This window comes from Mizuhopecten yessoensis, unplaced genomic scaffold (genome assembly GCF_002113885.1).
Source record: "Mizuhopecten yessoensis strain PY_sf001 unplaced genomic scaffold, ASM211388v2 scaffold716311, whole genome shotgun sequence".
In the NCBI taxonomy this organism is placed as follows: domain Eukaryota; kingdom Metazoa; phylum Mollusca; class Bivalvia; order Pectinida; family Pectinidae; genus Mizuhopecten; species Mizuhopecten yessoensis.
The window spans coordinates 197,419-210,450 of NW_018480053.1; the positions used below are offsets into that span (position 1 = coordinate 197,419).

At 35.9% G+C, this 13,032-nt stretch overlaps 1 protein-coding gene across 2 annotated transcripts; it reads right to left on the reverse strand.

Annotated features, from left to right (window-relative positions):
• Positions 1-216: 216 nt before the first annotated feature.
• LOC110442916 (PIN2/TERF1-interacting telomerase inhibitor 1-like) lies at positions 217-12,981 on the reverse strand. 2 transcript variants are annotated; one of them, XM_021486807.1, is made up of 6 exons: positions 12,874-12,981; positions 7,627-7,749; positions 6,906-7,080; positions 4,537-4,651; positions 3,128-3,811; positions 217-1,656 (listed from the first exon to the last, which is right to left on the reverse strand). In XM_021486807.1, the coding sequence occupies exons 1-6, from the start codon at positions 12,944-12,946 to the stop codon at positions 931-933; spliced, it is 1,896 nt and encodes a 631-aa protein (XP_021342482.1). In that variant the 5' UTR covers positions 12,947-12,981; the 3' UTR covers positions 217-930. The 2 variants fall into 2 exon arrangements, with proteins under 2 accessions (XP_021342482.1, XP_021342483.1); XM_021486808.1 differs by having other exon boundaries at positions 1,568-1,656; positions 3,004-3,811.
• Positions 12,982-13,032: the final 51 nt, after the last annotated feature.

The following is a 13,032-nucleotide window of genomic DNA, read 5'->3' on the forward strand; positions in this document are numbered from 1 at the left end:
ATTGTGCTTCACTTACTCGAGTGTAATGTCACATCATGTAAATCTACAGCTTTCACATTGTGCTTCACTTACTCGAGTGTAATGTCACATCATGTAATCTACAGCTTTCACATTGTGCTTCACTTACTCGAGTGTAATGTCACATCATGTAAATCTACAGCAGATTGGCTTTGAAACATTGAATTCTGAATAGCCAAAAAGTAATATAACTCTGACAGAAAAATAATGATTTAATGAAATAATTCATATATTTTTAAGAACATACCTGGTACCCGGTAATTAATATGTTTCACTTTCAGCACACTTGCGTACATATAATATCATGAATAAATTATTCTTTTGTGATATCTATGTAAAATGTGTAACAAGTAATTTGCCTATATCAATAATTCAGCACATGTACACTTTATATAACCTATAAATGCAGTTCTTGGACCAAAATTATGCAATTTCTTGAATACAATCAAACAATGTTTCTGAAGTTATTAAAATATTTTCCAGTTGTATTTCATGCACAATTCACACTTTAATATATTTAACATGGTTTTCTTTATCTAACAATGTGTCTGAAGTTACTAAAATAGTTTCCATTTGCATTTAACGCATGTATATGGATTCAAAATAATCCTTTGAAGAGAATAAGTAAAAATATTTGTAAATTTACTGACATTTTAAGGAATTGCACTTTCGTTAAAAAAATGGTGTTAACAAGACATTAAGCTAGTCAGCATCTGAACAACTTTGCCCTATTGCACAATTCATGATTGATAGATGTCTGTTATAGTCCAATGGTCGGAGCTAAAAACATTTATTACTGCTGAACATTTTGTGATGGATGCGAGTCCCATTCCATGGAATAATACAAATTAAACTGTTTTCAACTACAGTTTGGTATGTGGTGGACACGACATCCCAGCCTGAAGGTTAGAGCTAAAATCTGTTAGTATGGTTGTGCTGTTTGTGATGGACAACAGTCCTTGCTTGTACAATTTTGTTAGCCAGAACCACAGTAGAATCTTTACCATAGCCTATCACTGTCATACAGTTGGATCCTGGAAATGCCTGAGCACTTTTCTCTACCTGGTTGACCACTTTCTTGCTCTTTGCATTAAGTTGCCAATCAGATGGTTTAGTACAATATCCTAAATACCCTCCAGGGTTAATTGTTGCTTTCCTTTCTTGTTTTTTACGTCTCCTTTTTTGTCCTTTTGTCAAAGACACATCTGTTTTAGATTTCACCAACTCCTGGCTGTCCGCCAACTTTTGTGTTTGCACATGTAGAGTTCTAGATTTTTTATTTCTTTCAGTATTCCTCTTGGGTCTGTTTGACATAGACTCATCTGTTTTAGATCCCAGGGGCTTCTTTTCATGTTTTTTATGTCTCCTTTTTTGTCCTTGTGATAAAGGCACATCTGTTTTAGATTCCAGGGGCTTGCCACTGTCACTTGACTTTTGTGTTAGCACATAAAGCTTCCTAGCCTTCTCAATTCTTTTAAGTTTGCTCTGTATAATGTTTGGCATATTTGTTTCAATTTTCACGGGTTCCATGTCATTTACTAGTCGACTTCCAGCTGAATCACTATTTCCAGAATCTTGTGTATCTGATGTTGGTACTTGTACTTGTGAACATTTGTCTTCAGTCATAAAGTGTGCAGCCTAAAAAATATAAAATATACCAATTTTGAATTTGCTACTATACACATGTACTTTCTAGTTTCATTTTCCATACATTTTTATCATTATCCTACTTAAATTTTGGCAACATACACATGTCCTGTACAGGATCGATACCCTTGTTGAGATAAATTTTCCACACAGGTGCCCTAGGTGAAGTCCTATAAACTAGGAAACAGTGTTTTAGTTAACTGGTTGTCCGACACTCTGAAATGAGAAATGTGATGGTCTGTGAAATTCTTAAATTGTTATTTTAGCAGGAGGATATGTATCACTAACACAATCAAGTCCTGATATTGCCTATGTACACAGACTGCCTCTTCTGTTATTGTATCATTTGGTCAACTATACTTTTTTTGCTCTTTCCAAACATATCCTTGGTTAACTTGAAGTGTAACTTATTAAATATCTGTAATTATTTATCATTGATTCACAAAGCCAGTGTCAATCTTTACCAAAATCCAGAGTAAGCGGTGGTACAAAAGTGTCGATCAGTATGAAGGTAATGGGGATATAGACATTCTATCCTTGGTTCCAGAATGTCTGTATCGCCATATCTTTATATAAGGGACTCACTTTTCATTTCTTTTTAAAAAAGATGCTTATTAATTATTGGAAGGGATTTGTAATTGGTAATAGTTTACCTCTTATTAAGCAAAACTTTTGGCTATCACTTTGTTCAGTTTTATGCTTCATAATATAAAGTTAAGTACAGCTGTACTAAAATATTCTTTGTTGCATCAGTAATTTTAACCTATCAGATTTTGTAAATGTTTGTAACCTTGATTATGTAAAGCATATATACAGATCACTATAAATGTGTTTCACTGTTTATTGGGTCATGTGGTTTGTTATGAACCAGTTTCAATGTACAGTATGCTGTAAAATATGTTTATATGGCCTTTGCATGTCTGTTTCTGGTAGCCCTAGACAGAATATCTATTGTTAATCTGAAAGGGGCCTGAAATTAATTTAAATGGAGGGTCACCTACTGGATTTTTCAAAACCTAACGGAAAACACTTTTTATTTGGCCTTACAAATGACACAAGACCTTAGAATTTTGTTTGTTAAAGGAAGATTTTTTTTACAGTTTGATGCTCACGAGACAATTTCTCTTCTACGAAAACAGTAATTGCTTCATTTTTAATATAAAGGCAATAATTTGCAATAGTTATAAATGTTTATTTTAGTATTAAACCATGTTGTATGTACTGAAAATACATGCATTAATCACTAGATCTTATCTTGAATAGCAGGGAGTTGAAATTATTAAGCGACAATATATATTAAAAGTTTTGGTGTTTCTTAGGTGGTAAACCCTGACTCACATCAATCAACAATGGGCTTGTGTTTCCTTTTCTTTTTCTTCTTCTTAGATTTCACAGACTGATTATTTGACATGTCAATCTGAGGGTTGTTTTCACTATCATCCTCACATACATCAGCCTTTACCTTTTTACTTTTCTTCATTTTCTTGGACTTAACCTGGCTCTCCTCACCAGATTCAACCTGGGTCTGTGATAAAAGTTTTTTTTGTTTTCGTTTCGCTAACTTTGTTTCACTTTCAATCTGGTCAGAAGAAAGATTTGCTTCAATAGTTTTGACAGTGTTTTCATTGTCTATAAGACTTTCAGTCTTTCTTTTTTTACTTTTTTTCAGTTTTTTACTCTTTACAGCTTGGACCTCCTCATCAACTTGTGACTCAGATGAATGTTTCCTTTTCCTGGGAGACTTATTGCCGTCTCTATTATTACAATCTTCCTCATTTTCATCCTGATCATCCTCAGCAGTGTCTCCGGTTGTTTCTCCAATGCTCTCCTCATTGTCTTTACTTTTCCTGTTTTTCTTCAACTTCTTTTTCTTTGTTTTCGACGTGTCAACATTATCTTCTTCAACTTCTCCTAAACTGAATCTCACTTTCTTTTTTGTTTTTCCTACATCATCACTGTTAATTGTATCTATACCAAATCCAGGACGCATCTCGTCCTCGGACTTATCATCCAAGTCTTGAGACACCATGGCAGCCTTTCTTTCGGCCATTTTCTTGGCGAAATAGTCCTGTACACTGTCTGTGCTTCTCACCGTGATGACCCCATGTTGGGTTTTACTCTGGCTATCCGAGGAACTGTCATCATCCTGTCAAAATTAAACCAAAAGATGTCAGATAGGCTTACCCATCTCCTGAAGATAATCAGCAAAAAATCTATAAAGGGTATAAAGACTATATAAAACTAAATTAAGAATCAATTGCATTAGTTTATCTGAAGAAAACCCATGAACACAACAAAGGTTAAGGCTTTTCATGAGGACACTGCACCAATGGGCTGGATGTTCATCCTTGTTTATTTGGGGTTTGTATATTTAACTGCTAATTTAAAACTGAACTTTATATTGACATTACTGATGGACTGGTAAAGAAGTGGAAATTCTGGCAGTTTTGACTTTTTTCCAGTAAATTTTGTGTGTATATGGCAGTGTTCAAATTAACAATTTACAGTACCAGTAGCAGGTGTTCAGTTTATCATAAACAATTAGAATGTTTTTTATTGATATGATCCTGAACTATTCATTGATCTACAAGTTCATGAATACTGGTACAACAACTAGATCTTTCATAGCTACTGGCTATCAGTCGGCCATTGTGTTTGAATACTGTTGTAGATCAGCATTAAGAAATGCCAGTTTGAACATACAAACACTTTATGAAATATAAAAAGCAGCTAAATTTCCAAGAAAAGAATTCAACACAGTAATTAAAACACTCCCCTACCCATGCACACTTTATAGCACAAAGTCAATGTGAAGACCCAAAGCACTGTCCATAACAAACCACGTTTAAGTCTGTTACATCTCCCCCTTACCTCAGACGATGGAGTAAGATCGGCCTCCTGTTTAATTTTACGTCGGCCAAATATACACGCCATATCTTCCCGAGACCTTGATGACAAATCTTTTCCCTTGGTAAATTTTTGGTAGCTGAAAAAAATACATTATAAAGCTGACATGATGAATACAGTGGTGATATATGGAGGTTTCATTTAGCATACCACCATTGGCAAGACAAGCAAATTTATCAATCAAATATGTAATACATTCGCACTTTCGACTCCAAATCTATGGTATTAAAAAATACTAGAAATCACTCAACTGGTGTAAAAACATGACTTCCATATTCTTATCCACTTGGAAAAACTAAGGCAAAAACAATTATGTTTTCAGCTCTCAAAACATTATTCTAGGCAGGTAAATAAAAGTTTTTATTTTTCCACAGGTACTAGCCTCATTTGTCAATACGCCTATACTATAATGAAAGTTACTAAGTCCATTGCCCTAGTAAAATGTCCTTATTACCAGAAAAGATGTGATCCTATCATAAGCCTACATAATATCTTGCTAGGAGAGGTCTGGATCGACAGAAAAATATCTTGGTTTAATAAAGTACAATTTTCAGAAGACTTTATGAAACATAAAAAAGGGGCACTTTTCAGTTTGTCGGACACTATCCTGTTCAGAGAATGACACCCTAAAACCCTAGTGGGTTGATCTTAACTTTCAACATGTATGCAATAGAGGTGTACTGATAAATGGAAACATTGATTAAGGACTTCCCACCCTTCGTTATACACATGTTTTTCTTGTTGCATTTTTGTGTCGTCATTTCCGTATTTCGTAACGAGCATTCCATTACCGTAGTATTAATTATAGTAACACCTGGTAAACAATAGTACACATGCGTGACGGTGATATGTCAACACCCGATATTGTGACTTCACTTGGAAATGTGTAATCACACATACTTCAGAAACAAGAGGCCCATGGGCCTTAACGATCACCTGATTTATGTAAAAACTGATGTTATCGATGTTGCCAAATGAAAAAGAACTCATTTTGTAACAAAAACTTGAACTACATGTAATGCAAAAGTAGTGTGAAAGATGTACTTTGTACAAAAATGGTGGTTCTGTCAGTCAGCTGAATTTTGATAAAATACCTTAAGACCCTTCCATCTACGAAGATTATTTGATTCTACCATATCTGGATCTTGAGAAGAAGATTTTTGAAATTTTAGTCAATTTGACCCTTTTTGGCCCACCCCTCAGATCCCTGGGGGCTGGGGACTATATAATTCACAATAAAACTATAGTAAAATTGACCCCCTCCCCAGGGGTAAACATGAGACCCCAGGGTCATAAAATTCACAATTTTGTAAAGCACCTTAAGACCCTTCCATCTATGAAGAGTATTTGATTCAACCATATCTGGATCTTGAGAAGATTTTTGAAATTTTAGTCAATTTGACCATTTTTGGCCCCACCAATCAGCCCCTGGGGGTCAGTCAGGGCTGATTTGTGCATATCATCAAAATGCTATCCAATACTGATAATGCTAACCAAGTATGAATTAATTCCAATGGAAATTAAACAAATGCTGGTCCAAAATGTGATTTCCCTATATAAACTATAGTAAAGTTTACCCCCTCCACAGGGGGAAACGCGAGACCCCAGGGTCATGAAATTCGTTATTTTGGTAAAGCACCTTGAGACCCTTCCATCTATGAAGAGTATTTGATTCAACCAATCTGGATCTTGAGAAGAAGATTTTTGAAATTTTAGTCAATTTGACCCTTTTTGGCCCCGCCCATCAGCCCCTGGGGTTCAGTCAGGGCTGATTTGTGCATATAATCTAACTGCTATCCAATACTGATAATGCTGACCAAGTTTGAATTAATTCCAACGGAAATTATTAAACAAATGCTGTCCAAAATATGATTTCCCTATATAAACTATAGTCAAGTTTACCCCCTCCCCAGGGGGAAACGTGAGACCCTCGGGCTGATATCGCAGTCTCGGGTTGATACTGGGTGTGATATGGAAAAAGGCATGTATTATTCTCTCTCTATATATATATGTAGGTGTGTTGTGCAGGATGAATCCGCTATCAATGTTTATCCGAGACATGCCCTTTATTTTTAGGACCGATTGCCAGCACTAGTATGCAATTCAGTGTCCGTACAGTGTTGCTACCATAAGAAACAAGCTACTCTGAAACCCTGTGTTCAGTTTTCTAGCTGGCCAGGCTGATTATCAAAACTCTTAAATAAGTTGGTAATTTTCTCCAACTTTTGTGATTGTAATGCTGACTGGCTTGTCAAGTCACTAATTTTCTAAATTTGACAAACCAATCAGCATTGAGGTAAAAAAAAAAAAAAGAGTCGACCACATTAACTTACTGGACTCTGCTGCGCGAGGCCTTAGATTTTTTCTCCAACCCAGTGACCTTATCAGATTCTTTCTCATCATTTGTGTCCTTTTCGGGGGTATCTTGATTAAGACTGGACAACAGGTCATTAAAATCATCCTGATGAGCTATCCAGTTGTCTTCATGATTCCTGGAACATCCAACACCTGAAAAAGTGAGATCAATACATAGCGGTAATGGTTTGCTACATTTCTTTTTTGTCACTTCTGAAGTGATCATCCTTTGAAACAACCTTGTACAGCATTATTTTCATTCCTACATTCACAGGACCTAAAGCTCTGGCCACTGGTTTATAGGAGTGATTTAAGAAAGATGTCATGTCTTTTGGCTTACAGAGAATTCATACACGCTTTGCTGAAGTTCTTTTGAAAGAAAAGGGACACTATTTTTCATGTAGGTCAGTGAGAAGTTTTCGTTTTGAGAATTTCCTTACAAATAAAAGTAAATGATTGTGTTGTTATAGCAATTATGTTCTGAAGTATCCAGATTTTATCAAATTGAGAAAAATTGAACCAATCTGATAAAAGGCAAAACAAAACCATTTGATTTTGACAAATGACTACAACACCCCCCCCCCCCCCCCCCCCCTATTCCTGAATGAAAAAATTAGAAATTTAAGTGAACTTGAATCAGCATGACTTATTGTGAGTCATTATTTTAGCACTAATTCATACCATGTTAGAGAAAGTTACCTCTGGTGTCATTCTTCATAGAAATCTTCACATGATCTACTTTGCCATCTTCGTTCGCTCCAAGTCCTTTTCCCTTCGACCAGCCAAACTTTTCCAGCAACTTGTGTCCAAATTTGGATTCATCTGAAAAAAAACCAGGGATTAGTTTTTGGGTGAAGAATATAATACTGTATGCAGTAAATCTTCCAATTTGCTTTATATCACTCATCCAGATACATTTTTTCCATATCTATCTGTCAATAAAGCCAATGTTTGGTAATTATATATATAATAACCATATAAAATACAATTCAGCGAAATGCCAACAAATGCTATTTTGTTGTCAAGAAAAAAGCATATGGTGACATCTCTCGACATTAAACATCCTTCTTAGAGCATGTAATTATTGTTTAATTAATAAATTCTGAAACTTTTTTAAGCTTGTTCCCAATTATGAATATACTTGTACTTATTGTTTTTTCTTCTGAAATGCCTGTATTACTTGCCTTGTATACCTGTATTACTTGTCTGGTATACCTGTATTACTTGCCTGGTATACCTGTATTACTTGCCTGGTATACATGTATTACTTACCTGGTATACCTGTATTACTTGCCTTGTATACCTGTATTACTTGCCTTGTATACCTGTATTTCTTGCCTTGTATACCTGTATTACTTGCCTGGTATACTTGTGTTTCTTTATCTTCTATAAGACAATTTGTCTACTGATCTGTCTTTTGTCACCTTTAACAAAATTTGTTTTTACTTTGTTCCTAAATTTCTTTTAATACCATTATAAGGCATTAGGCCCAAAATAAATCAGCTAGCATCCTCAGAAAAAATAGGGTAGGTTGTTAGGCCACTTTTCATCTAGGAAAATATTTTACTATGCTTATATAGAGCAAGAGTTCTGACTTTAACAGTGCATATCACTAAATGCCAATAAAAACTTTAGGGTAGGCACACAAATCTAGAAGGGTTAGCGGAAACACAGGATGTTTTTAATTTTACCTGAACATTCATTCGATAACACATATTAAAGACAGAACTAGAAGACAGTACAGTTTGTAGGTTACAGTACAGTGAGAGCATATTCTTGACTCTAGATAGTATTTCAAACCTTTAATAAAATGTTAAGATGGTAATTTATTTCATATCACCCCCTAAAAACCTTCATAAAAGTAACACAAGAGGCCCATGGGCCTTACTAGTAACGGTCACCTGAGTCCTACAGTATTTTTTATTTTTGTTGTTGAAATATGAAGTGGAGATAATGAGTAAAAAATAGTTAAGTATAATGTTAAGTTAAGTTTGTCAGGACAATGAGTTGATCATTCCTAGACCGAGTTTCAGTTAAATAGGCCTATTAGAACTTGATCTTAAGTTTTAAATATTTCTTACGCCCGAATGCTAGTCGTTTCGGTAACAAGTCGTTTCGGGACATATGCAATTTTTACTTATAAATAACATTTTGCTCCCGTTTCATAAAAAGCCATGTAAATACACAAGTATAGTTTTAGTCTATGACTTTATTGACCTCTATCACGACCTACCTGTTCTTGGGATAATTATAGTGTTAACAGATTGCTAGTGCATGAGTGGATACCTACCAACATTTACCCGATTGACAGTGTGTTGTTACCTGATGAAACTAATCTCATTATTAAATACAGATCTAGAGGAACTTATGATATATATTCAACATCAATTTCTTTCATTACTGATAGGTTTATTCCTTGTTTGATATTATAATAATATGTTTTCAATTCACTTTATTCTCCATTATTGTTAATGACAATAAGAGACGAATGTGTTAACATTGATTCTAACAATGTTTTAAGCATTTTATTTTTGCTCCATTGAAATGAAATTTCATGAATTTGCTTTTGATGCAGCTAAGTTAGCGTTGATTGAGGATTTTAACTGATTGTCTATATGGACACCTCGGTCTTTCTCGTGTTGCACTCGTACGATTGGGGATTCTTTTCCATCTTGAGTTATGGTGTAGACATGGTCACCTTGTCTCTGTCCAAGCTCCAGATGTTTACACTTTGTGCTGTTAAGTTGCATGAGCCAAGTTTTGGTCCAATCACACATATGGTTTATGTTGTCCTGTAGATTTTGGCGGTCTGCTGATGTTACATTTTTTGCAGAGAGTTTAGTGTCATCCGCAAATAGTTTAATTGTACAGCTTAACATATCAGGCATGTCGTTGACATAGATCAGGAACAGTATTGGTCCTAAAACACTCCCTTGAGGGACTCCACTTGTGACTGGTTTCAGGTTGTTCCATCGATCGTTACTCGTTGTACCGTATTTTCCAGGAAGGCTTTTATCCAGTTTAAAACTCTTCCCTCAATTCCATACTGTTCTAGCTTGTGTACCAAGAAATGGTGCGAGACCTTGTCAAAAGCTTTACTAAAATCCAGATATATGACGTCTGTGTTATCACCAGCTTCCAGTCCTTTATGCCAGTTTTCCAGGGATTCTAATAGTTGAGTAGAGCAGAATTTCCCCGATCTAAACCCATGTTGGTCTGGTGTGAATAAGTTATTCATGTCCATGTGAGTTAGGATTTCGTCCCTTATTAGACGTTGCATTATTTTTTATGGTACTGACGTTATTGGCCTGTAGTTACCGGGGTCTTTTTTTGGTCCTTTCTTGTAGACTGGTGTCACTTGCAGTTGCCTCTTTCCATGGTGTTGGCAGTTGGGATGTGTCCAGTGATTTTTGGAAAGTGATTTGTAGAGGTTTTTTTAAGGCCTCTACAGTTTCAAAAATAAGTTTAGGATGAATACCATCAGGTCCTTGTGATTTTGTTGGGTTAATCCGTTTGATAGCTTTAAGAACAGAGTCCTCTGGGATAATGATTTTTGATAGCAAATCTTGGTAATTTCTCTTTGGAAAGTGTGGTAGATCTTGATCTCTAACAAAAACACTTGCGAAGAAGTTATTTAGAGCATTTGCTGTGTCTCTGTCATCAGTAGATATTTCCACATTTGGTTTTTGAATTCTTCCAATACTTGATTTGACCTATGTTTTTTATCTTTGAGGCACGGTAGTCTAGTTGTAGGATGCCGGGCTCGTGATCGAAGGGTTGCGGGTTCGCGCCACGGCACGGCAATGTGTTGTACCCTTGAGCAAGATACTTTACTCCGCTTGTTCCAGTCTACTCAGCTGTAAATGAGTATGTGGTTGGGCAGTGCTAGAATTGTTGAATGCTAGCTGTTAGCGCCGAAATGGCAGCTCCGGCTGTATGCTCCCCAGGGAGTTGAGAAATGTACTGGCTAGTTGCAAAGGCCCTATAACCACGGATAATAATTTGTGAACCGCTTTGAGACGACCTACGAACTAGGTTGTGATAAAGCGGTATATAAGAACCTCCAATTATTATTATTATTATTATCTTACATGAGTCCAGAAAAGTTTTAGGTTTGTTTTGATTTTTAGTGTTAGGTCTTCTTTGAAATGTTATTTGGACTTCCAGACTTTTTAAGAGGCGATGTTTCTAGTTTGTTGGTAAGTTAGGAAGTTCAGGACAGTTTTGCAGTGCAGATACTTTATCCATTGGCGCCTTTTAACAGTTATCGCTTGTTTAGCCTCAAGACTCAACTCTGGATTGCGGAATTTTCTGGAATATTGTCCCTTACTCACTGGTACATATTTGTCAATACTTTTTTGGAGAAAAACAGTAAAGTTGTTCCAGGATTACTTTACTCCTTGAGTATCTTCTAAAATGTTTCAATCTATGTTGGCTAAGAACCGGTTGATACCTGCAGTCGCCTATGAAAAAGTTCTTTTTAGGTTTGTTGTTATGGTTGTTCTGTGGGTCAGAATAGCAGATGAGCTTGAATTGGAGTCCTAAATGGTCGCTTTTCCCTAGTCTTTCCATGCATAATATGTCCTGTACCATTTCCTCTTCGTTGGTGAATATCAGGTCTAGAGTCGAAGGGGTTTGGTTTTCTTGATATCGTGTTGGTTGGAGAACATGTTGGTGAAGGAACTTGTCACGGATACTTTCCAGGAATATACTGGCAGGGTTGTTTACACTGACTGAAGATTGTTGCCTTTCCCAGTCAATCTCCTTGTAATTAAAGTCACACAGTAGTAGGATATGGGATATGCTGGTAGTGTTCAAATGTTCTATAAGTTGGTTAAGCCTAATATTGTTGTCTGTTGAGCTATTCGGACTCCTGTAGACACAGCATATCAGTAGTTTATCAGTTCGGTTCAATTTGACTGAGCACATTACATATTCCTGGCAGGGTTCATCTTGTTCCGTTATGGCCGCACATAGTGCGTTTTTAGTGTATAAGACAACTCCTCAAATTTTGTCAGTTCCGAAATGTGCAGAATAATTTTCTATTTGGTAGGACTGAATATCAATTGATAGACTTGTTGATTTAGGAAGGATCTCGGTCAAGCATATGATGTCATGGTTTTCAGTATTGATATATTCACAGAGTTCTAGTTTTTTTGATGAGGTAAGTACATCTACGTTGGAATAATACAATTTGGGGAATTCAGTTGTTTCATAAAAAGTATCACTTTTGTTTAAAAGCATAAAACTTAGATCCTATAATCTGTCTACCTCTGGTGAGGTTGTTTCTTCTGTAGTACTGTCGTTGTGTTGTGTTTCTGAGATATTGCTGTAGATGAGTGTTGCATCAGCGTCCATGAGGGTTGTATTTGGCAATACTGATGAGCCAATAGGGCTTATTGATAGGCCCAATGCCATTCTGTGCACAGCGTTGGTGTTTCTATTGGGAGTATGATAAGTTGTAATATTTTTTATCCAATCAATTGTTTAAATTTATCTGACATTAAAATTTGTTTTAAGAAAAAGGACAATGGTTTCTACAGAAGATAAAAAAAATATTCCCAAACGACTTTTGACATGTCCCGAAAAAAGTCCCGAAACGACTTGTTACCGAAACGACCTGACACTACGCCCTACCTGCAGGGACTCATTTTCACATAAAAGACGTCTGGTCAGAATAATAAAATATAAGTTTTCGGTTAGAAACTGTGGCTTATCCCCGCCGCCCCCTGTTTAACAGTGTTTGCATAAATACTATTAAATAGCAAAGAAATAGATGTCAGAAATGTGTTTCATGCTCGAAACACGTGTTTTCAAAATATCCGGATTTATCCAGAATCTCACATTCGTCATAGATAACATCTTATTTGTCATCAAATTTTTTTCACTTTTATACAAAATAAAGATTTGAAATGTTCAATGTCGATTATTTTCGGACACCCTCACCTTTACTCCAAGCATTCCCTCTAGGATCTGCCGATAACTTCTGTTTTCGACGTGGTCCAGCTAGCATAGACATTTTACAACATCGTTTCCGCTTCCGATCGAGTCCTATCTCTCTTCTAAGCCAAGGATTTTGATTGGTTCGCTTCAGCTAATGGCAAT